The sequence below is a fragment of the Citrus clementina genome, unplaced genomic scaffold (genome assembly GCF_000493195.1).
Source record: "Citrus clementina cultivar Clemenules unplaced genomic scaffold, Citrus_clementina_v1.0 scaffold_3, whole genome shotgun sequence".
Classification (NCBI taxonomy): Eukaryota; Viridiplantae; Streptophyta; class Magnoliopsida; order Sapindales; family Rutaceae; genus Citrus; species Citrus x clementina.
Genome location: NW_006262339.1, coordinates 44,194,908 through 44,219,926, shown reverse-complemented (window position 1 = coordinate 44,219,926; position 25,019 = coordinate 44,194,908). Strand labels below are relative to the sequence as shown.

General features: G+C 35.4%; 4 protein-coding genes and 1 pseudogene across 4 annotated transcripts; 4 read left to right on the top strand and 1 right to left on the bottom strand.

Annotated features, from left to right (window-relative positions):
• The first annotated feature begins 1,076 nt into the window (after nucleotides 1-1,076).
• LOC18048272 (serine/threonine-protein kinase Nek2) lies at nucleotides 1,077-7,162 on the top strand. Its single transcript, XM_006443938.2, has 15 exons — nucleotides 1,077-1,484; nucleotides 1,957-2,090; nucleotides 2,223-2,289; nucleotides 2,820-2,885; nucleotides 3,144-3,190; nucleotides 3,287-3,332; nucleotides 3,441-3,521; nucleotides 3,624-3,666; nucleotides 3,798-3,847; nucleotides 3,934-4,015; nucleotides 4,099-4,148; nucleotides 4,849-4,922; nucleotides 5,141-5,192; nucleotides 5,524-5,985; nucleotides 6,207-7,162. Exons 2-15 carry the CDS (start codon nucleotides 2,005-2,007, stop codon nucleotides 6,831-6,833), a joined length of 1,833 nt encoding a protein of 610 aa, XP_006444001.1. The 5' UTR covers nucleotides 1,077-1,484; nucleotides 1,957-2,004; the 3' UTR covers nucleotides 6,834-7,162.
• A 114-nt stretch (nucleotides 7,163-7,276) lies between these two features.
• LOC18048271 lies at nucleotides 7,277-10,785 on the top strand. Its single transcript, XM_024189048.1, is given in 4 exon segments — nucleotides 7,277-7,727; nucleotides 7,730-7,974; nucleotides 8,083-9,201; nucleotides 9,851-10,785. Coding segments are annotated over 3 exon segments (1,344 nt in total). The 5' UTR covers nucleotides 7,277-7,705; the 3' UTR covers nucleotides 9,160-9,201; nucleotides 9,851-10,785.
• A 2,651-nt stretch (nucleotides 10,786-13,436) lies between these two features.
• On the top strand, nucleotides 13,437-16,807 carry LOC18048269 (VAN3-binding protein). Its single transcript, XM_006443935.2, has 7 exons — nucleotides 13,437-13,856; nucleotides 13,932-14,054; nucleotides 14,872-15,304; nucleotides 15,420-15,653; nucleotides 15,752-15,801; nucleotides 15,903-15,960; nucleotides 16,057-16,807. Exons 1-7 carry the CDS (start codon nucleotides 13,527-13,529, stop codon nucleotides 16,269-16,271), a joined length of 1,443 nt encoding a protein of 480 aa, XP_006443998.1. The 5' UTR covers nucleotides 13,437-13,526; the 3' UTR covers nucleotides 16,272-16,807.
• Nucleotides 16,808-16,899: 92 nt separating this feature from the next.
• On the bottom strand, nucleotides 16,900-19,495 carry LOC18048268 (protein LIFEGUARD 2). The gene is made up of 4 exons (XM_006443934.2): nucleotides 18,888-19,495; nucleotides 18,694-18,807; nucleotides 17,372-17,529; nucleotides 16,900-17,268 (listed from the first exon to the last, which is right to left on the bottom strand). Exons 1-4 carry the CDS (start codon nucleotides 19,135-19,137, stop codon nucleotides 17,062-17,064), a joined length of 729 nt encoding a protein of 242 aa, XP_006443997.1. The 5' UTR covers nucleotides 19,138-19,495; the 3' UTR covers nucleotides 16,900-17,061.
• Nucleotides 19,496-20,396: 901 nt separating this feature from the next.
• LOC18048267 lies at nucleotides 20,397-23,075 on the top strand (annotated as a pseudogene).
• Nucleotides 23,076-25,019: the final 1,944 nt, after the last annotated feature.

Sequence of the window (25,019 nt, the reverse complement as noted above, 5' to 3'; positions counted from 1 at the left end):
GCTATCCAATCGCCCACTTTTTCGCTATTCCGCAATGATGTTCAAAGCCTATGGGATATGGACAAGTCAAAGTATTTGGTGTGTATATATTATTCCAAAAAAGAAAAAAGAAAAACCTCTTTCTAATATATTTGTTCATGTAAATAGTAAATTAATAAATTGATTATCACATACCTAAATAATAATAAAATATTTGGGGATTTTTTTTTTTTGGAGAAATTTATGTTAGAAAGATTCATCAGAAATAGACATAATCACGATTGATATAAAATTGAATTAAAGAGTAACAAAGAGATATTTGATGTGAAGCATTATCTTAAAATTAAATAGTCCTTCCTTGATGTAGGTAATTTTAACCGGAGTCATGCTTTATTACATCATGTGTAATAATATATAGCAATCCGTGAGTAATTATCTGATGTAAAATAATCGAATTATTATAAGTGACAACTCATAGATTTATTGTATGTTATATTATATGTAATAGATTTATTGTATGTTATATTATATGTAACATGGTTAGTCGTGTTAATAAATTATATCACCATCATTGCCTTTATATCAAGAAACAAGCTTTTTTATTAGTTGAGTTTGGACTTAAGAATTAATAGAATAGGACAGTATCATATACCGTCCGATATTGCAACTCTTTTTATAGTCATTAATCGATCATAATAGTAGAATTAATGATACATTACAAATTTTATGTAAAAATATATGTAATAACCAGATGCTAAAGAACATAAAATCTTTGAAACCTGAAGGAACGATGAAATATAATTGAAAAAAAAAACGATAAATTCAGCATACATGGACGTTTGTTTGCAAAAACTTTGCAGTCTAGATCTTTTAATTACGTCATCTTAGCTACTCGGCCTTTGGTCAAGTGGTTGAGCTGTTACCCTTACAAGTGTGAGGGCAGTGGTTCAAGCTTCTACAAAAGTATTGTGGGGACTGAAATATTAATAAGTCTTTATCTCTTATGAAATATAAGTGTAGTATAAATATCTTTCGTTCGTGAGAATTATTATTAAAAAAAAAAACTACGTCGTCTTAAGTCAAAACAAATGTCGGCGAGCGGACAGAGCAGTGTTAAAATTTAGAACGGCACGGCGTTGAACGTAAGCAAAGGCTCCACCACTTCAAAAGACGAAACAAAATAAAAGCAAGCCACCACCGCACCCGTGCACAGCCGTTGCTTTCAGGAAACCCAAGGAAATCATTTAAAAACCAAAACCAGTGAAAGTGCCACTTCACCTTTCTCTCTCTCTTTTTTGAATTTTAAAATTCTTTCTTCAATATTTTTGCCGCTCTCAGTCTCCTCACGTCCCTAGTATAGTAATAAAAGCATTAAAAAAATAATATTAAAGTGGGGCAAAGTTAAAATCAAAATTTCAAATTTGCCCACGGGCAGTCACAGACTCACAGTATACTACCATATCTTTCTCTCAAGCCCACCCCCAGTAGCTTCTTGCTAATTTCAGGTACTTTCTTTTTTATTTTTATTTATTTATTTATTTTTTGAAGATGCGTCAATTGAATTTTTCCTTCCTTTTGCTTCTTGGATGAGTGTTATCTGTTATGGATACATAATGATGGTCAAGTTGTTTAATCAGTGATTAGACGCACGAACGACTGGCTAAATGATACAATAAACACTCAATTATTCACCAATTCTTTTCATTTCACTGTTGCTTTGAAAGCGAAGCACTAACTTTGATGCATCAATTTCGCTTCCTTTTCTACGGAGTTGTGCAGTATTTGTGCTATTGGCTTCTGTACTTAGGCTGTAATTATGGGTTTAAAATGGAGTGACCTGTTTGATAACTCAAACCATTCCAAATAGAGAGGCTTATGCTTTTCTTTTTTTTCATTTCTTTGTTTCTTTTACATGTTATCCAGCTTTAATTTAACAATATTGAATTTTGATTTTGCTTCCGTGTGGATGCTTGGTAGATTGAAAGTGAGAAACTATCTCTTCAAAGGTTCGTGATAAAACCTACAATGGAGCAATATGAAGTTTTAGAGCAGATTGGGAAAGGATCTTTTGGTTCGGCTCTTCTTGTTAGACATAAACACGAAAGGAAGAAGTGAGGATGCTTGCAGCTTTATTATGTGTTTGTTGTAATTGCTCGTGTCTTTGATGAGTGATGGGTTTTTACCATATTTACGTGATTATAGGTAGTGCATTTTGTTCATGTTTTTTTTATGATCACCTGTAGGTATGTCCTGAAAAAGATTCGGCTTGCCCGTCAGACTGACAGAGCACGCAGATCTGCCCATCAGGAGGTCAGTGCTTCTTCTTTGTTTGCTCCCCAATTTAAAGCAGAGCTAGTTGAATTATTGCTTTTGTACTATTTTTCAAGGAGCACATTTGATAATCTAACATAATTACAATATAATTTTTGGGAAAACCTGGAGGTTGATTATTGAACCACTTTTTTTTATGTAAAATATCTAATGTATACCTTTAGTCAAATTATTGTATGTAGAAACATGAAAATAATGAAGTTTTAATGAATTTTCAAGAGCTATAGTCTCTCCTTCAATTTGTTTCTCTTTTTATGTGTTGATGTTGTGAGAACAATTTCCCTTTTTTTGGGGCTTCTTTGTAAGAACGATAGTTAATTTTAGATTGCGTGATACTTTAAACTATATATTGCTGCTTTGCAGTCACTGAAATTTCGAACATTATACAGTTGATAACTTGTTATAGATTGCAAGCATTCTTTTGCTAGCATATTTCGTCATAGACTGTGGTCTCAATTTTTTATTGTGATTTTAATTTTGAGATGCTGTGGTGCTTCTTTGTGTTGCAGATGGAGCTTATTTCTAGAGTGCGAAATCCATTTATTGTGGAGTACAAAGATTCTTGGGTAGAAAAGGTGAACAAATATTCACACAGATTTATTCTAATACTTTTGGATAAAAAGTATCTACAACCTTTATAGTTTTCTGTGGCTCTTGGGGCTCGCTAAAGATCTATGTTTTTGTTTAATGTTGTTGTGGAATTCAAATATCATTCTTTGTGAGATTACCGTATTTCTATTGTGTTTCAGTGCATTCAACATGACCCATTTGTTGAGAAATTTGTATCCTCTTTTATAGTTGTGCAATTCACAGTCCGCTGCCTTCTTTGTCAGGGTTGCTATGTTTGCATTATTATAGGCTACTGTGAGGGGGGAGACATGTAAGTTATATTTCTTATCTACCATCTACTTGTGTATGAACATAATCGTTGTCTATAATTTTGACCCTTTGGAAAATGAAATTTCTTATTTTACAGGGCAGAGGCTATAAAAAAGGCTAATGGTGTTCATTTTCCTGAAGAGGTAATTAATTTTGTAGCCAAGTTTTTACTCTATTTATGTTTTTGCTTTGCTTTCACCAACCTTGGGCTAGTTATGGTACTTTGTGGTAATCATTGTTTCATCTCTCAGAAACTTTGCAAGTGGCTAGTTCAACTCCTTATGGCACTTAATTATTTGCATGCCAATCATATTCTTCATCGTGATGTCAAGGTGTGTGGGTTTTGCAGATACAATTACTTTATATTCTGTTAATTGTTTATGTGAAGTCTCATGAGCCCTTACACTTGATTGGTGTTTTTAAAATTGCTTCAGTGCTCAAATATATTTTTGACAAGAGATCAGGACATACGTCTAGGTAATTGATCCATCTGTGACTACCATTTCTCTTGAATGATTATATGAGTGTGCCTGACTCTCACTTATGCCATCTATCTAGACCAGTATATTTTACACACTGTAAGCTGATTATATACACATTGGATGCAGGTGATTTTGGCCTTGCTAAAATGTTGATTTCTGATGATCTTGCTTCGTCTGTAAGTAGCAGTGTTGATTTGGATTTACTTTTGATATTGCCTGATTGCGTGATTTCATTATAATAATGTCTCTGCTCTGGAAACAGGTTGTGGGAACTCCCAGCTATATGTGCCCTGAACTTCTTGCTGATATACCTTATGGTTCCAAGTCAGATATTTGGTCTTTAGGTAATAGAATGATCATCTAAGGTTGATCAAGTTCATCAATTTTTGTATTTCTATTATATGTTTAACATTCTAATTTTTTTCAGGATGCTGTGTATATGAAATGAGTGCCCAAAAGGCTGCCTTCAAAGCTTTTGTAAGTTGATGGTTTGCAGTCATTCCATTATATTTACTACTACTCTCCATGTCTCTGCATCAAACCCAATTATCTTTTACAAGACAATTTTGATGGTATGATCATATTGAATAATTGGTTTAACAAATTTTGCTTGGAATCTTTGATAGAGTTACAGAGAACTAATTATTGGATTAAATGAGACTAGTTTTCACTGTATAGTTTATACCAAACTTGTTCCCAAAAATTGTTATTTCTTTTTTAAAAATCTCTCTATTCTTGAAAAACATATCCTTGGATTTTGGCAAATCATGCCTGCACATTAGGAATTTTTTTTAGGTTCTGAAAACACATTACTATTATCATATTAAATGAAGTGGGAAATTTGTCGGAAAGTAAAAGGAATAGAAGAAATGAAGGAGGCCTCATGTTAATCGGTTAAAACTTAAAACCTAATTGAAATGTGTGGATGTATTGGTGTGTGTAATTTGGTGACCATTTGATTGAATTTTTCCCAATTCATTGTCCATAGATTTTGAAGGAACTATTCTGTCCCTATGGATGAACTTCAAGTAATTAGAGTTTCTCCCACATTAATTGTCACCATCAGTTTTATTTGTGCTCTTGGCATACTAATGGTGAAGCATGTCATAATATGATAGAGATTAAATCAGGTCAAATGGTATAGACTTACTTTGTTTCTACTTTATCATATATGCAGGACATGCAAGCTCTGATTAATAAAATAAATAAGTCTATAGTGGCTCCTCTTCCAACTGTGTACTCTGGTGCATTGTAAGTCACTCCCCTCCTAATACTTACTACAATGCCTAGCTCTATATGTTATTCTGCGTCTTTGCCAGGTTTTCATGTCGGTGAACTTCTGATTTTTGAAATAGTTTTTCTGTTATTTTTTCTTAACACCCTTCTGTAGACTTACAGGCCTTTATTAGTTACATAACATGGGTTTTCTGATCACTATTTTATTTCTTCCATTTTTATTGTGTTTATAGTCGAGGACTTGTTAAAAGCATGCTGCGGAAGAATCCAGAATTTAGACCAAGTGTATGTTTTCCCTCTTTTTTCCTTTAATTTTTAATCAGCAACAATTTTCTTTAAGTGATTTCATATTTGATATAGAAGGAAAGTTCAACCTGTAATTCAAAGAATATATAGGGAAGTGTTAAGTTGAACTGTTTAGTTTAAAGGAAAATGTTAAATTACTATAGGGAAGTGTGTACTCCGTCCTATTATGATGTCCCAAATTAAAACATGTACAAGCAAAATTGTTAAGTTGAACTGTTTAATTGTAGCTGGTTGATGATTTTTTCTTTTCAAATCTATTTGTTTGGATTAATGCACTTTGTTCAAGAGAAATTTATTGTGTTTATGTCAGGCTGCCGAGTTGCTCTGTCACCCGCATCTTCAACCTTATGTGCTTGGAATTCATCTAAAACTGAATGGCCCTAGACGGAATACTTTCCCGTTAGAGTGGTCGGATTCCAACTTCAAAAAAACTAGATTCATGGAACCAGAAGCTATTTCTATTCACAGTAACAGAGAAAAGCGGCAATCATTCAGCAATGACAGGGCGTTGAATCCTAGTGTATCTGAAACTGAACAGGACTCCCTATCTTCAACTCTAAGAGGACGTGCATTTGGAAATTATATGAATCAAAAGTTCAAAGAACTATCTATTGGTGTTGTCCATGAAGAGCTTGGTGTTGACATGTCAACAACCCCAAATGTTTGCAATGCTGGTAAAACCCCAAGACTGACACCAGCCAAAGTTTCTGCTACTCCCAGAAGACAGGCAACACCATCAAAGAATACACATATTGGTTCAAAACGTGATTCGGTAAGTAATCTAAGCTGAGAGAATTTTATTCATCTATTTGGCTTATTGATGGTAAGGTGTTGGATATGGTTATTAATTCTGCGGTCCCTGAGGATATGCTCTGACTACTTGAATACTATTTAAAGTGCCAGAGAGAAAAATTGAACTAGATTGTCAGATATTTTTCTTTGAAAGATGATCCTGTTTTAGTATATAACGCAAATTTGATGCTTAAATTGCAGCTGCCAATTTCACATAATCCAGGGGGTAAGCCTTCTCGCCCGGCACGTAGAGCATCTCTTCCTTTAACCACAACCAGAGCCTCAGAATCCCATTATCAGCCCATCACTTGCATCATGAAATCCCCAGATGTTTCTGTCAATGCTCCAAGAATTGACAAGATTGCCGAATTTCCCCTGGCCTCGTCTGAGGACCCCTTACTTCCCATCCCTAAAACATCTTCAACATCTGCATGTTGCTCGTCTTCTTCACCGGACAGCATTGATTGTTCAATCACAAAGGACAAGTGCACAATACAGGTCATGGATAGAACCGCCTCCCGGCCAAATTTTGTTGTCCATACAACCCATGGAACTATTCAAAATGGAAGTGAATTCTCAGAGCCTAATCCAGCCACTGGTGTTTCTAGTCATTCATCTTTGGAGTCACAGCACCGCCGATTTGACACCTCGTCATTTCAACAACGTGCTGAGGCATTGGAAGGTTTGCTTGAGTTTAGTGCACGGCTTTTGCAACAAGAGAGGTTTGAAGAGCTTGGAGTGTTGTTAAAGCCATTTGGGCCGGAAAAGGTTTCACCTAGGGAAACAGCTATCTGGTTGGCTAAGAGCTTCAAAGAAACCGCAGTCTAGCTGGAATACTTGAGTGCCCTGAGCACTGCCACTTGTATATATTGCCTCTTAACTCCATTTTTGTTTCTTGTATTAGTCTTGTTTTTACCCATTATAACTGAAGTCAGATTGGAGGCTAATGATGCGCATGTGCGTTCCAATGTGCTTCGTTTAATTTCAGTAGAGCTAGGGCATGTTTTTTGGAAGTATACCGATTTGAAAAGCGAGAGAGATGGAAATCAATATGTCTTCACCGAGTATGTATCGGAGTCGTGTGAGAATCTATCTATCCTATCTATCATTTGGTGCTTTTACGTGTTGTGTACTCATGGGTGACTCAAATAAATAAATGGGTGGCTGTTAGTCTTCAAAAAAGGAATAACAATAATTGGGACTCCAGGTCATTGTGCGATAGAAGTTGGACCTTTTACGCTTTGAATAATAAATTGCAAGCAATTTGAGCGGAAATAAAAATAAGTTCCGAGACGACGAAAGTTAACCAGAATCGTTCTTATGGCCTATGGGTGTTGACTTTTGGGGAAAAGAAAAAAACAAAGCTCCAACCGAACGAAAGAAATTAATTTTAGGGTGATTTTGGAATTTTGATGAGTTTTGATTTATTACATTTGTATTTATACAATTTCTGTATAAACCTACTTTTTTTTTTTTTGAAAAGCTGTATAAACCTACTTAAATACTTACTAAATCCCACCATTAAAAAATAATAATAAGAAATTAATGAAAAATGGAGGTTTTGCCTCTGATTTCTCTTATTCATTATGGAGGGTGGGTTAAAATTTTCCCTTTGGTTAGTAAGTGTTTGGCGGAAAAGAAATCAAGTATTGTTGCCTAAACCCTAAAACCCCATTGTCGTCGGAGACGGGGAGAAAGACATGGCGGAAGCAGAAATCCTAGACTGTACGAACTCCCCTATTCGGATTTGAAGCTCTTGTGTTTAGATAACACTTGTTCATCATCAACAGAAGAAATAAAAAGGCTTGAAACAGTAAGGACAAGTGTAATGGAAAACTTAGGCCCGGGTGGGCCGGGTCTTCTCTCAATCACCTCTGTTCCCAACGCCTCTATTCACCGCCGAAATCTCCTACCCCTGGCTCGCAAGCTCGCCCTTCTCAACCCAGATGACCGCAAACGCCTTCTCAAGGTAACCCCACTTCCTTTCGCAAGAAGCCTCACCCTTTTTTTTATTGGATCATTGAAGTTAACTATGCCTTGTTTCGTTTATGATCAAAGAAATTCTGTTAATTTTTAGGAGCACCACTTGGGTAGTGATGTTTCTTTGAAGAATCCGGAGAGGAATGTGTCCTCTTTTGCAATGCAACTTAGATATAAACAGGGTTTAGAATCAACTCAATGCAAATTTAGTTCTCGAGCGGATGACAATGTGAAAGATCAAGATCTAGGACAACTGCCTGATAATGAATTTAAGAATCTTGGCAATATGTTTAAAGAGCTGGGGTTTTGCATGATAGAGTTGGGGCTCTGTCTTGCACGAATATGTGATAAGGCCATTGGGGGTCAAGAGCTGGAGCAGAGTTTATTGGAATCATCTGTGGCTAAAGGGCGTCTTATACATTATCATTCGACTCTAGATAGCGTTGTTCTGAAAGAAGCTGGGAGAAAAGGGAGATCCTCCAAAAAAAAGGGTAATCCGAAAAGCGACCAGGGACAATGCATAAGGAGTGAGAAACAGACAGAATGCACTAATGTAGATGGAGATAGTGATGAAGCTGGAATTTCTGGAACTCATTCCAATCTGTGGCAGCAATGGCATTATGATTACGGTGTATTCACTGTATTAACAGATCCCTTTTTCATTTTGCCATATTATTCATCTGAAAGTAGAGGGAGTGATCAGGGATGCCCCTCCCCAGGTGGGCATACTTATCTACAAATTCTTGATCCCAACAAGAATAAGGTCCGAATGGTGAAGTCCTCTCCTGAAAGTTTCATTATTCAGGTTGGAGAATCAGCTGATATCTTATCAAAAGGGAAGCTTCGCTCAACCCTTCACTGTGTATGTAGACCGACAAAGTTGGAAAATTTAAGCAGAGAAACTTTTGTTGTGTTTTTGCAGCCAGCATGGAACAAAACCTTCTCAATTTCAGATTATCCAACGGAAAACTGCAATTTATCTGGTCAGGGTTCTGGAGCACCTGATGAGGAAAATCCTCCTGTCAAGCTGGGTGCTAATAAACTAGCTGAAGCAATTCAAAAAATGATTCCACCACTTTCCTCGAGACTCAATGATGGGATGACTTTTGCAGAATTTTCACACGAAACCACTAGGCAGTACTATGGTGGTGGTGGCTTACAACCTAACAGATAATAAGTCCTTGGAATTTTGTTTGCTGTATTTCTGAAATATTTGGTAAGAGCTTTAGCAGTATCTATTTTGTGATTGCTTTGCTTATTATTTTTCAATCACGCTTGTAAAGACTTTAAAATTGTTGCCCTTGTTTTATCTCATTTACTCTAATATTTTTCATTTTCTTTAGTTGCATTATTGTTATGGGAAGGACCTTGATTATTGTTATAAGATTGTGGTCTTTGAATAGGGAGGAAGCGTGGATGAAGACTTTTCTAGCTGGAAATTCATTTTCTTGAGACAGATCCAGATGTAGTGAGTCATTTTGCTGTCCCAAAGTTGCTTCTGTTTTCCAGTTTTGATTTCCTGTTTCCTTCTCGTAAATGGGACAGGAGAATTCTGTAGAGTTCAAACCATTCATGTGCTTAGTAGTTATTCTGAAAAATTCTCGTGTTATTTTGAAGGTGCAAAATTGTGGCTACCTATTTACATTTGGCTTCACTCATAAAAATAACTACAACAAACCATAAAATTTTAATGGAAAAATAGGTGTATCTCTGATTGGATTTTTTTAAGTGCATGGCAACTGGAACTCAATGTATTTTTTTGGGCCCGCACACAATTTTTCTATCAGTTCAACTAAATTATTTATCTTTTCAATAGTTTGATCCGTGGGCAGTCTTAATGATTTCTATCGCAATTATGAATGCAGCAATTGGTCTTTGGCAGTGTCATACTGGTTGGAAAATGCTGTGACATTTGCACCAGGAAGCTGGAACAGTCGTTGATTTTGTTACACATGAGATCTGGGTCCAACTCACTGGAAGGAGTAAGTGCTGGATTTTCAACTCCTTCTGAAACTGTCTTTAACGAACTGATGTTGTATGTTTTCTGCTTCACTATGGAATGAACTAGTTTTCTCTTGTGCATTCATTTGCCATACAAGATATCAAAGGTTGGCCATGTATCATGAGTGGACTACTGGGGTCTTGGGAGTGCACAATCTGCAAAATTTAGCTGCATAAATGGGAGGACTGCATCTCGCAGTGGTCTTTACTTGAGTGTGAGTATTAGGCAGAGGTTACTTGTGCGGTGATGGGGGAATTGTTTTTGAAATGCCTACCGCTGCCTTTTGAATTTATTCTTGGAGCTGAGAAAACCTTTGTGCTTTTGAGTTAACTCTTTTCTCCATTATGGATGCTTCTGAAGTATACACACAGAACATCTCTCTACTCAAACAATTGAGATACAGTAAGTAATGCTTGATTAATTTTTGTTCTTTCCTCAGCAGGCTGCACTTGTCTTGTACCTTGCATGGCGAAATCCCTACATGGCTGGATTATACCATTGGCCTGCCTGATACATCACTATCTGTCATCTTGGTGTCTTCCACCTCATCCTCAATCTTGTACACCATGTCAAAAGGAAACTAACAAAATTCTTGTTAGCGTGGGTCTTATTCTGTTTCCTGCATTCTCAATTCTCTGTCATATGCCTCATGTTAACTTGACAAAGTGCTGTCATTGTCAATGAGAGAATCGGAATATAAGCACGTCCATGTCCCTTTGCGAAAGTTGAATTCATACGAGTTTCAAATTCGAAAATCGAAGTGGGTTGGTGTCAACTTAAACATAACAAGTTTTAATTCATACATCACGTGAACTTATTAGCTGTGTCTCGCTGCTTAGGAACTTCCTAAACGAATGCATTGTATCAAATTTTGAAAGAGGGGTGGGGGGAGGGGCATGTAGTAATAGAAGAATGTTAACGCAGATGGAAAATGGAAGGTGATAATGATACGATAGATTGGAGAAAAAAGAGGCAAAGGGAATAATGGGTACCCCTTTAAGCAGTGGGTCATCATTCATCGAGTATGAATGCGAAAGATTACAAAAAGAGAAAGCTGTTTCGCTTCGCTTCTCGTCAGCTTTGAGCTTTCGACTTTGGGTCAGAAAAAAAAAAGAATAAAGCAAAAAGCAAGACACTAGTATCTTGCAATTGTGGAGGGAAACAAAGACATTACGTCGAAAAAGAAATGATGACGTATCCAGGCACGCGTATTTTAGTCCTGGGGTTCTGTTTGCTTTTGGACAGTGGTTGGCTTAGCCAGCTGAGCCAGGTCTCCATTCTGCGAGCAGCTTTGTGCCCAAAACTGAGAGTAGCAAATTGCTTCTGCTTGAATTTGTCTGCATATATTAACATGTCGGCCTTGGACGTTGCCAAGACATGGGACACGTTTGAAACACGATCATTTTTACCGGTCTTTCTGTTGACTGTGGTCTTGAGGAACAATGCTTTGCAACAAATATGCTTTAAATTGTATGAAATTGAAACTACATACGGAGATGAAATCACTTTAGCAAATACATACCATGATATGGGTAGCTTAGGCTTCGTTTGAAGTTAAGATGCCGTGGCTTTAAGGCCGCAATGGTTGTGATCAAAAGTGAAAGTGTTTGATAATCGTAGCTTTTAAAGTGAGGACAAAAGTAACTTAGTAAACTTTGAATTGTTAATAAAGTGTGAGAGGTTATTTAGAAGAGAAATCCTTTTATCACTTTCAAGTCCTTTAAGATAAGCTTATGGTTTGCCATAAGCTTAAAAACCAATAATAACAACTTTTAACAAAAGCAGTTCTCGATCAAGTAACTGGGGCGGGAATCATGAACATGGAGCAAGAAAATTAAAGTCACAAAAGCAGAACAAAGAGCCACTTTTTTTTTTTTAATCTTTCTTTGGGTTGGGTAAAGAGGCTACTAACACGAAATACTTTAAGGTAGCGTTTACTTTTTGAATTATAGTGGAAATCTTGAGGAGTGGAAATCCTATGATTGAGAGTGTGGAGTGGGAGTGAGAGTGGGAGTAGATTGTTTACTTACACTAGAATAGAAGTATGGAATGAAGATCAGAATCTAATTTATGTGTTTACTTTATCTTGAATTGAGAGTAAATAGTTTCAAATTACAATTTTGTCCTTATTTAAAGAATTATAGTTTTTAATTACAGAGCTAATAAAAAATATATTTAATGAATAAATATTTATTTTATTATATTTGTAAATTTATAATAATTATTAATATTCTTAATTATGAACATCACATTTTCTATTAATTTTAATTCTAATATAAAATGAAACATTATATTATTTTATTTAATATAATTATATTAAATTTATTATTATATAAAATAATAATATAATATTATTTAGTACAAAATTAATATTTTCTTAGAATAAAATATTTATTATTATTAATATTAAATAAATATAGTACTATTATTTTTAAAATAAATACAATAATATTATATTTATTAATTCTCTATTAATATAATAATATTATTTTAAAATAGTTTTAACTTAGAATCAATGCAAATTATTATTTAGTTAAATATAATAATATTATTCAAATAAAAATAAAATTATTTATTTTATTTTATTAATTATAAAATATTAAATTGAATTAAAATTAAAAAAAAAATGTAGAAAAGTAAGAGGTGAGAGTGGATTCCCACTCCCACCTCCCCTAATGGGAGTCCCACTCTCACTCCCAACTCTAAAAATAAGTGGGACCCACGGAATAGGATTCCTACTCTTTCACTAAATAAGTGAAGTAAACACTGGAGTGCGAGGAAATCCACACTCCTCACTCCCACTCCAAAAAGTAAACACACCCTAAGTTTCTACGTCAGTAGTGAACTATGGCCTGCCCTCTCTCTTTCTCTCACATTGAAGATTTCGCCACTGAGCAGGAAACCGGAAAAGCATTGAAGAAGAGAGCAAAAAGAGTTTGAGATAAAGATTAAATATGGCATTAAGTTTGATAGTTATAATTTTAAAAGTTATTGTATTAAAATTTTTGAAAAATATTAATTATTATATTTTAAAAATTAAGTTGGTTTGATTAATTATGATGAAAAAATTATAATATTTTTATTATTTTCATTGAAATTATTATATTTACTATATAATATTAAATTTTATTTTATAATTAAATTTTTTTACAATAACTATAACTTAAATGCTACATCGCCTTTGTATCAAAGCAAACCTTTTTTCTTTTTCTTTTTTTCTCTCCCTCTCATAAACGTTAATGTCTTAATTTTAGTAGTGTACTGCTAAACAGCTGAGGCAATACCAAATTATTGAGTGTTTATGAACAAAAATGAAAGAAAGTCGAAAATCGAAATACTTCAAAGCCAATGCCACGTGTCAAAGATCACATGACCATAGCCCTGTTCTACTTCAGACCAGACCTACTTCCTAAAGCAACCAAAACAAAGCCCCTCTTTATATAATAGAAACCTCACACCCAGTACCCACCCTCACTCGAATTCAAAACAGGGAACCCACCACTTAAATAAAACTCTGCACTTTTGCCTTCAGAAAGAAAATGCAAGAAACAAATACTAGTCCAAGACTAAGACCAATTTCTCTTTCAGGAACTCAGTTGCCTGAGAGTCCAAGAGGGCCAATGGAATTCTTGTCTAGGTCATGGAGTGCTTCAGCTCTTGAAGTTTCCAAAGCTATCGGTCCTCCTCCTCCTTCTTCTTCTTGCGTTCTGCTGCAGGCTCCTCCCAAGTCATCAGCAAGCACTTCTATACCCGAAGATATTACTGCTGAAACTGAAGAGCTCGCAGCTGCCGCCGCCTCTGCCAATCAGTTCTCTTTTGCTTCCTCTGCTACCTCTCAGCTTGTTCTTGAACGCATCATGTCACAATCTGTAAGTGTCCTTTACAACTAATTTTGCTAACTTCATATGAAAGTTTTGGCTTACAATGTATGCTTTTGGTTGCAGGAGGTATCACCATTAACATCAGGGAGGCTCTCTCACAGCAGCGGACCTCTGAACGGTGGTTCTTTAACAGAAACAGACAGCCCACCGGTTTCTCCCTCCGAAGAGTACGACGACGTCGTTAAGGTTTGTTTAGTTTATTAATTTCTTGAAGAAAGTGAAGGAGACCAATGTCTCAGCTTTCTCAGTGGATCTCTGCCACACTCAGCGTAGTACTTCTTTCTGTTACAGTGCTTTTAGTAGTATACACTCTACAGGTCAGGAAGGAAACCAACACAGCGCAGGGGTTTGCTTTTTTCTTTTGTCTTCTTCCAATAAAAAACTTTTATCTTGCACTGCTTAAGGTGTCTCATCAACAAAGGCTGATTTTCTTCACCACTTACACAACATACGAAGAAGAAGAAATCAAAATCTAGGCTGCTACCTTTTTTCTGGGTTGGTTCAAGCTTGACTAATTACACTAATTTATTTGACTGACCTAGCTAGCTACTACATGTTAAGTATATTTAAGGCAAGAAATGAGCTGGAGCTGGTGTAAACAGCCTTACGTTACCTGTATGTTTTCATGCAAAGAATTTTTTTTACTAGGAGTAAAAAGTGGAGTGTGAAATTGGGTAACGAGGCAAATCAAGCTGGGAATAGTCTTGTCAAGTGTCATGTTTCTCTGTCATCTAATGTGACTTTCCCTTGGTGCATGATCATATCCTTCCGTCAAACTTAAACAACCTGGCCTTTAGTCCTCATTATTAACTTTAAGCTAAAACACTAGTAGCAGGAAGAAGCTACACTGGTTGATATTTTTATGTTACATCAGTTGCTTAACATGGCAATCTCCTGAGAAAAAGTTGAATTTTGACGAAAGCATTATTACACCTTATATAACACCTTAATTAATACTTGTAGATGTGACAACACTCCTGACTTAAAATTGGAATGCATGCAGTATTTTCGTTGCCACAACAGCATCCAGCCTCTATTCACCAACAACCGCGCTAGCGCTGGTAATGCCTGTAACGCTCCTGGTGGTAGGCACAAGACAGTTGGGAGGTGGTTGAAAGAGAGAAAAGAGAAGAAAAGGGAGGAAAGCAGAGCCCACAATGCGCAAATCCACGCTGCCGTTTCAGTGGCTGCAGTGGCTGCTGCCGTGGCTGCTATCGCAGCGGCCACTTCAGCTTCCTCTTCCTCTAGAAAGAACGAGCAATCTGCCAAGACAGACTCGGCTGTGGCATCTGCGGCTACGTTGGTAGCCGCACAGTGTGTTGAAGCTGCAGAAACTATGGGCGCTGAGCGTGATCATCTTGCTTCTGTTATCAGCTCCGCAGTCAATGTCCGCTCACATGATGACATTGTTACTCTTACAGCTGCAGCAGCTACTGGTAGGACGTTACGGATTAACAGCTGAAATTCACATAATTGTATATGAACTAACTTTTCGAGACATTAAAGAAATAGTGAATTTACACCTTTCTTTTTTGTTTTTCTTTTCTCAAGCTCTACGTGGAGCAGCAACTTTAAAGGCGAGAGCAATGAAAGAAGTTCTGAATATTGCAGCTGTGTTACCAGCGGAAAGAGGGAGTACTGGAGGGCCCACTGGTGCTAAAGGCAATACAGGGCATCTTAACCACAGTTTTAGTGGAGAACTCAGCCCCGGAGAGGATTTTCTAAGTGCCTGTAGCCAAGAGCTACTAGCCAAGGGTGCTGAACTTCTCAAACGAACCCGCAAAGGTAATTGTAATACCTGGTAACTTTGTTCATTGTAAGATAGTTCATCTACTGGAATTTATCGACCCATCGTTAGATTTCATGCATCTATTATGGCACAGGTGACCTTCACTGGAAAATTGTCTCCGTTTATATCAACAAGACTGGCCAGGTAGCTTTTCTGTGATAAATTCATTTGAAGAATGCGAAAAGGGCTTACAGTTTTCATGATATTTGTGATGTTGGATAAAAAGTCTCTCTTTGTTTATGCAGGTGATGCTGAAAATGAAGAGCAAGCACGTTAAAGGGACCATCACCAAGAAGAAGAAAAGTAAGCTCTTCTTTGAATCACCAACTTGCTAATGTGAATAGAAAGCAGCATTCTTGCAATTTTAAGAAATCTTAGCCTGAACTTTTCGAACTACAGATGTGGTATTGGGGGTGTGCAAAGACATGCAAGCTTGGCCAGGGAGACATCTGTTCGACGGTGGAGAGCAACGTCGCTATTTTGGACTCCAGACAGAGGAACGAGGTGTGGTCGAATTCGAGTGTAGGAATCAGAGAGAGTATGATATGTGGACTCTCGGAGTTTCGAGACTTCTTGCCATTGTTGCCGAAAAAAGGCAGTCACTAAACACCTAATGCAGAGACGACTGCACAACGAAAACGACTGCCTTCTTTGAGTTGGCCGATTTCATTTGTTTCTCTAGTGCAGACAACCAGCGTAAGGTTAAGGGTTCCGTTTGGCATCAAAAGTTGGAAGAAGAAAGAGTCTGGGGTGGGTCGTTCAGATCGTAGATAAGAGTCGAGTCCAGGGTGTTTCAAACTTTTAATACAATGGTTTTGCCCACTTGATGTGTAGTTCAATTTCTGTCAACCATTACTCTCATACTCTATATATACATCTGAACTGTCCCTTTCCCTACTCATATGATTTGCCCCTTTTCCTTACTTTAACGAATAGTGCTATCAAGGTTCAGCATATAATAACATCGAAGATAAATGCAATGAAGTACAAGGAACATTCTACGAGCAAGAATATGATTGAGGTGAAAGAATCAGACACCCGAAAAACAGGGTCTTCAATAATAACTGCAGAAAATATAGCGGTTGCAAAGGGAAGGACAGATAACCCGAAGATTACTCACTTGTACGAATAATAACTGCTTGGCTGTCTTTGGATAACCCCATTCGGCCATTCCTGAAGCAAATTTTCACACCGGCACATAAGCGTGTACAAAACACTTGAAAACATACAACATACAGAATCTCTCAATTAATCAATCTTTTATGATTATAACAGAATCAACTTTTACAGCATATTGACATTTACATCTCCAGAACGTTAATGAAAATAGAACATTTGAGCAGCTGCCACAAATCGGTTGTACACCAAAATACAGAGAAGATGGTAACATGCCATTTATTTTCATCAATTGTCCGCAGCTCTGAAGATAGTGAGCAGTGAGAGGAAAAGATTAATGATATCCAGATACAGAGCAACCGCAGCCCATATATATTCATCATAAGAGTACCGCTTTATCAAGTTGTCTGTGTCATATATGATGTACCCACAGAAAATGATTGACGCCAAACCGCCATAGATCATCACAGAAATCCTACCCAATGGAAATAGAATCTGCCACCAGAAAGTAAGCAGCAACAGTGAGAAATGCATAATAATGCAATATTATGGTCAACACAAGTTTCAGAAAAGATGCACTGCAGGCATATTCATGTACCTGAATAAAAGCAAAAACCAGCAGGACCATTACAGCACCAAACAAGAAAGGCCCAAGAAAGTTGAAATCATGGCCTCTTCGTGCAGCCCAGAAAGTGTAGAGAGTGAGTGAAATAACCACCACAGCCGTCAATATTGCAGATTCCAGAATAACCTCCCCTGGTGCCAAATACAGTAGCATTTTCAAACATATTATTGAGTGTTGTACAATGTAAATATATAAGCCACAAATTACAATGTGAAATAGACATACATCACTAAGTACTAAGTGCTTTTTTGATATGACTTATCAAAAATTATGAGTACTTATTTAATCTCATAAACTCTTATAAAAATTTTTGTTATTATTTGTTTTTTTATTTAATGAAAATTTTCACGGTTAAATAAGCTACCTTGCCCTAACAGAAAAACTCAAATTTTAGACTTTTCGGAACAGAGGTTAAAAACTTTTTTAATTGTTAAATTGACTAAAATATCCTTACTTAACAATCTTATTTCATTCTTTTAATAACACAACTTAAAAATTTTATCTGTTGAAGTAATTTTATAATTTTTAATAAAAACTCTACTTAAATAAGTTTTGCCAAACAGAGCCCAAACACAGCAACCGTAAAAGCACTCATCTATCAAAATTAATCAATTGAATCAACTGTTGCCTGATGTGAGGAATCTAAGAATTTTTTTTGGAGGTCCCCCATTTCTAACTTATCTTCTTAAATCAAAATATGCTTAAGATGATAGCATATATATTGATACTGCTATGTAAGGCGCAGATGAATCCATAACAACAAGACACAATCCAAAAAGTGAAATGATAGAAATGAGTTTCCCCTTCCTTCCATCCTATAAGCCAAAATAGTCCATTATTCCTCTCCCTCATCCTTTCCTTCTACTAAAGGCATCATAGATTGAAAAGCACAATTCCAGTTAGCTATCAATAGGCATAACAATCAATCAAACTGATTAACTGTGGGCATCATTCTCTTATATGAGTCCATTCCAAAAGACAAAATAGACAAGCCATTTGATTCCATAAACAGTTAATATGAACACGGTCCACAATGTCACTGCCTGTACCAACCAGGCTAAAGGCAAAGGCACCAGAAAATAAACATTGGACGCCAGTAATCGACTACAGTTCCTCCGCCGCTTGTTTGACAACCAAAACGGATGGAAATTCTTCTTTTAGTTTATTTACTTCATTCAATTATTATTACTGGATGAGATATTAAACATTGCGAGCGAAGTTAAACAATAACATTTTGCACAACTAAAAGAAATAAATTTTTTAAAAAAAATGAAAACTTCTAAAAATAGAATTACCTTTGGTGTAAGCACACGTCAAACCCACCGCAAACGAAAGAGCGATGGTGAAAACTCCAAGTAAAAGATAATTCACTGGATGCTTCTGGTAATAGTAATACAACGGACACAACACTGTAACCCAATAAATTCAATCAATCACCAATGCGCCAAATATTACAGTAAAATCATGAAATTTCGAAACCACAACGTACCAATGAAAGGCGTGATTATTAGCACAATATAGAGAGCAAGGCCGGCCCCAGTACTCGAAAAGAAGTGTGAAATCGGACGCACCGAAACCACGACGGATGCTACCGCGATCGTCGCCAGTAATTGGATGGCTATGATCGAATAGATTTTGCGAATAAAGGCCCACCGGAGCTGCGGACTCTCCGACATCATCGGATACAGAGGCGTCGCCCCTGCCTCCACGTCGGACTTCCGATAAGGCTGGGCCCACATTTTAGAACTGTTTGGATTGAACGAAAGTTCTTCCTTTTAAGTGCGCGAGGTTGAAAATGGGAGGGAACCGAAGAGTGAACTAACTGCCTTAGGGCTTTGTTTGATGAGAATTGAGAACTAAGAAAAGGGAACGGTGCCTATAATGAATAAATAAATAACAACAGAAATTTCTTGATGCATCGCGCGTTTGATTGCCTTTTGCTTAGTACCGGTTACACGCGAGGTTGGCACGTGCTTTTTTCTTTGGTAGCACGTGGAATGATCTGGACTCTAGAGATTCTAGACGTCTCCCGGCTACTAGTTCTCACAACTTCTGATGCTTTTAACTTCGTTGTGAATGAAGGGCCAGGAAGCACGCGGTGCGCGTGCTAGAAGAATGCGGATATAGGAATATAACCACCGATGAAGGATATGCTTGCGCAACTGCCAACGTCACTCTCGTGATCCAGAGTTCAAGCGCGTTCCATTTGTTACAATTTTTTTTTTTTCTTTTAAACAGAGACTAGAGACGGGTCCAGGAATGTTTTTTTACTAAAGCGTAAAATAAGTAATCTTTAAATTATAACTAGTCATTTAATTTTATATCCTAAATTAAGTGGCTGTTTAATTTTTATATTTTAAAAAAATATCTCAATATATTTTTACTATTAAAATTCATATCTTCATATTTTTTTCTTCTGTAATAATGTCATTGTTACAATTTATAGCAATGTTTGATGACTTTACAATAATCTTACTATTAATTATTTATATAAATAATAAATTTAATTTACTAAATTAATCTTAAAAGTAAAATAAAAAAATATTTATTTATTTTTGTTTTACTTTAGGTCTTATTTTTTTATTAACTTTTTTTTTTTGTAGATAAATTAATTAATAATTTTGAGAATATTGTTGTAAGGATATAACTATAAAAGTGAAGCAAAAAAGAATATGAATATCACTTGTTCAAGAACGTGAGTATCTTTGAATCATTTTTTTGAAATATAAGGATTAAATAAATGTTTATTCTTTTTAAAATAAAAAAAAAATTACTTGAAAGAGCTAAAACCTTAATTGTTATGAAATTAATTCTCTATCCTTCAGGCTAGATTGGGTTCACATGTGAAAATCAGAGAGAGAGGAGAGGAATTTGAAGTCGTCTAAATTTTACTCTGTACAGTTAGTAACAGTGTACTGTAAATTAAATTGTGATAAAATTTTGGTTCTGGAATGTAGTAACAGTGTACGACTGGTCGGTTAAAGTCTTTCAAAGCCGTATGACAAATATGTTCATTCATCCATCTGTGAGTAAGTAAAGCACGTGGCCATCACATGCTTCCACTTATCTATACGACTTTGCTGAGTGCCGTTTTAGAGTCTTCATTTAACGTGAAGCAAGCACGTGGCTCTGAAGGTCGTTAAGTTCTGTTACAAGAGTGGGAAGATCTGGTTTTGATTGACAGAGGAGAGCTGACTGGTGGGGGTAACTTCTGGGCTCACTTAAGCATGTATATATAGCCTTAAGTGATGTGGAATCAGTGTGTGTGTGATGCTTGTAACTTCATCTTAAAGCTTGTATCTTGTTCCTGGTGATTGAATAAAGATTGTTGCTCTGTTCTTCAGTGGATGTAGGCTATCTCCAAGCCGAACCACTATAACTTTGTTCTCTGTTGATTACTGTTCTTTCTGGTTTCGTTTCTGTTTCGAGTATATTTGCATTGCATTTCTTGATCAAACATCAGAGTGTTTAGTTAATCTTGGGGAATCTTGATTAGTTAACTTTGATCAAGGTTTAACAGTATACACCAGTATCCCACCACCAAGTGCAACCAATGAACTTAACAGCGCAGCCGATGTCGCAGAGTGGCTATCCCAAGGCCTACAGTAAAATCTCTCAGAAAATACTGAAGCGAACGTAAGCTTGGTTGCTGCTATGGGGCATAGTCGCAGAGGACAAATAGTTTTTGCTCTATCACTACACTATGGATTCCATGCAGTAATAGGGCTAGACCCCGTTGCTGGGACTAGTAAAAGCACTGGACTTGATCCCTCGATTCTTTCTTTCGAATCTTTCGACTTCTCGATTCCCGTTACTATGATTGGCACTGGACTTGGTGGCGTGGCTAGGTGCATCACCCCTTGTGCACCTGAAGGTGCAAACCATGAAGAGTTTTTCAACAGATGCAAGAGCTCTTCTCGTGCTCATTTTGTTGCTACAGATTATGGTCACATGGACATTTTAGACGATAATCCATCAGACGTAAAGTCTTGGGCGCTTTCGAAATACTTTTGCAAAAATGGAAACCAATCGAGGGATCCAATGGGTGAAATGCAAGTTATGCAACCAATAGGGGGTGAATTCGAATTTTTAAATATTCACACAATAATTTAATTTATTGTCTTAATTAAATAAAAAAGAATAAATTCAATAAAACACAATAATAAAAGAGTAAGGGAAGAGAGAGCAAACATAATAATTTTTACTTGGTTCGACAATCCTTACCTACGTCTATGCCTCCAAGCTAACCAAGCTCGAGGATTTCACTATTCAAGCCTCCTAAGATTTCAAGTTCGTTATAATTGACTTCTAAGGTGTCAATAAACCTTTACAACTAAGAGATTATCTCTCAATCTCTTCACTTAAGTGTTTCTCACACTTATACACTCACAAATTTGATAAAGAAAATGTAGAATACAACAAACAACTCTCTTTTAGAGTGAATCTACAAAGAATAGCACAATGATGATTCAATATATGAAGATTTGTGAAATGGAAGCTCAATATATGTTTTATGCACTTGTTTATGCTTGCAAAAGTCTTGAAATTGAAGTTGGAGTTGAATTTTTATAGTTAAAGCCCGAAAACTAACCGTTATAGGTAAATTCCAACGCCCAAGCGGCTAGCCACTTAAATTATCCGTCTCGCCACTTCAGAACAGTAATGTTACCGTTAAATTTGAATTTTGCTACAATAATATTGTTAATAAAATTACATATGTGCCCATAACTTTCAGTAATTATACTATAACTCAAAACGTTATAAAACTATGCAAACAAGTCCAAATTTAGAATTTTTTAAATAATACTTATTCCCAAAACGTTTTGAAATTGTGATATGGCCCAATACATGATAATATTTTTCCAAAATAATTCTTTTCAAAATTTAACATAATACTTATAAATATTAAAGTTTTCAAAACTTTTTCAATTTAGTCCAAAATTTGAAAGTGTGAAGCTTCCTCAAGCGGCTAGCCGCTAGCTCTATGTCTGCTTAGGATATTTACACATGAGCCCTCATACTTTCATATATTATAGTATGACCCAAAAGATTACAAATATTTTCAAATAAGTCCAACTTCAGAATACAAAACAATACTTTTTAGAATCAAAGATTATAAATTTTTTTTTTATTTTAGTCCACATCTTGAAAAATAACTAATTTCATAAAATATTTAGCTAATACTTGTAAAACCTTTGATTTATGAAAAATGATGATTTATTAAATAAAATTTTGAGCTTCTCAAATGTTAAACCATGCATATATTAAATCATACCGACTTTACAAGAATTGTCGCAATAATGAGTCCGTTGAGCTCTAAACTTTATTCTTAATCGTACCGTTGTCCGTTGAGTGTCTTGAGCTTTATTCCACCCTATTCACTTCCTCGTAAATAATATCCTTTAAGAACTAGTGAAATGTGAAATACAATATTTTTCAATTTACTTAAGACATATGTTTGTTATCATCAAAATTACAAGATGTGTACCTCTTTAGGCTATCAATGAGAAGATGTGTTAGTGGGATTGTGGTGGCGTTTCCGAAGGATTTTTTTGATGGTGATGCTGAGGATTTTAGGCAAATTCTGAAAGACCCTTCTTTTGCTCCTATAAAGCTTGATTCTGTTGAGTACATAGATGCATCAAGCATGCTTATGACAACTCATGAAAAAGTTTAACGATCTTAAAATTAATTAAATATAATTTAATTTGTTGCTCCTTTTTTTTTCTAATTTTAAGCATAAAACAGTCAATTTCACAGAATAAAACAGTCAATTTCACTTATACTGGAATCACTAGTTATATATGCGGTGATGTTGTTCTCTGTTTGCAACGGCATCCTCATTGTTACATTACTAATAAACTAGTCACAGTCATGAGATTTAAACTTATTCTCCCTCCGAAAAAATCTGGTCATTTTATCAGTATAGCTTTGACCCGTATTAAATTAAATGTAAGTTTCGATAATACGAAAGTATATTTAATCCTCCAATCGAAACACAAATCACTTGGCGGTCGAGTGATAGACAACTTATATTTTCATTCTTGGAATCATGGATTTAAATCCTTACGTAAATCCAAGTTGTGTACATGTATCGTACAGGTTCATTTTCTTCTATATATTCGGAAATAAATCAGATTCGTTTTGAGTTTAGATAATGGACTGTCATCATAGAATTGAATTAGAAATTTTCCTAGACTTTACGATCATAATTATTTGTCGGTTATTGTAATGCAATTCTGGAAAAAAAATTATGAAAGAAATATATTATCTTTCGAGTATCTAGAAATAAATCTGGTTAGTGTGAATTATAGAGGTTGATAAATAAAAAGAAAAAGTACAAATTGAAGATGATGATCAATTTTGGCAGCCCTGCTTCGGTGCGGTTGAAGACGGGAAGTATAAATATTTTTGAAAGCAGTATTCGATTTTAGAATCTGACTTCAAAGTACAATTATTCTTGCAGTCACAGAGGTCAATTATTCTTGCAGTCACTTGGGGCCATCATTTTGGTTCATGTCCGTTACTGATGAAAATATAGATAAAGTGATTGTAAACTATAAATTTTTGCAATAGTTTGATGGAGATAATCATAACTAATAAAATAAAAGTTGACTCAGAGAATTTAAATAATTTAACCGTTTGTTTGGATTTCCATTGCATTATCAGTCAATCTATTAAATAATGTGTTTTGAGAAGAATTTGATTGGATGTTTGTTAAGTTTAAATTAATTTATTAGAAAATCAATAATTAATCAACGTAAATCTTCATCTATGTTTAGTTAGTGTGGCGTAGTCTGAAATGACAAAACACATAAATGTTATTTGAAGCTCTTGTGACCCCTTGTGTTCATGCATTTGAATCAAAGCTACTAAAATGACTAAAACAGAAATTTCATATGAACTTGGGACAGCTGTACGGGTCCAATTTAAATGACAACTACGTGGAAAATAAAAATTTTGCATATATTATTACAACTACGTGGAAAATTAAAGTTGACTGACTTTCAAATTAAGCCAACAAACAGTGGCCATCAATTCTTTTTCCACTAACAATTAGTGGCGACGGTCAATACTATAAAATAAAAGTTGACTAAGAATTTATGTAATTTAAGAGTATGATTGGGTTTGCACTGAATTATCAAAAAATTTATTCAAGGATTTATATTCTAAAATATTTAGTGAGTTTAGAAAATTATTTTATAAGATTTTTGTTAATTTTTTATATTATTAGATGGCCAATAATTAATCAAGTAATTTTCCATATATATTTGATAATTTACTCATAAAAGCGTGGACTACATTCAAATGACATTTTATATGATGTATGATATATGTAGAGGTGAAATTTAAATAGGCTTAATTTTATAAATAAATACATATGTATTGCAGCATTCAATCATTGTGTTAAAGCGTCAATCACAGTGACCACCAAAACTTAAGAATGATTAGTTCCATCGAAACCCAATGTATGCTCAATTAATATTTCTGATCAAGATCAATTTTTTCACTCTATTGCTTCACCAATCATGAGCATAAAAGCTCGATTTATACAAAATTTACGAATTTATGAAAAAAATGTCACAATTATTATAATTGGAAGTTTGATTGATTTTTAAAG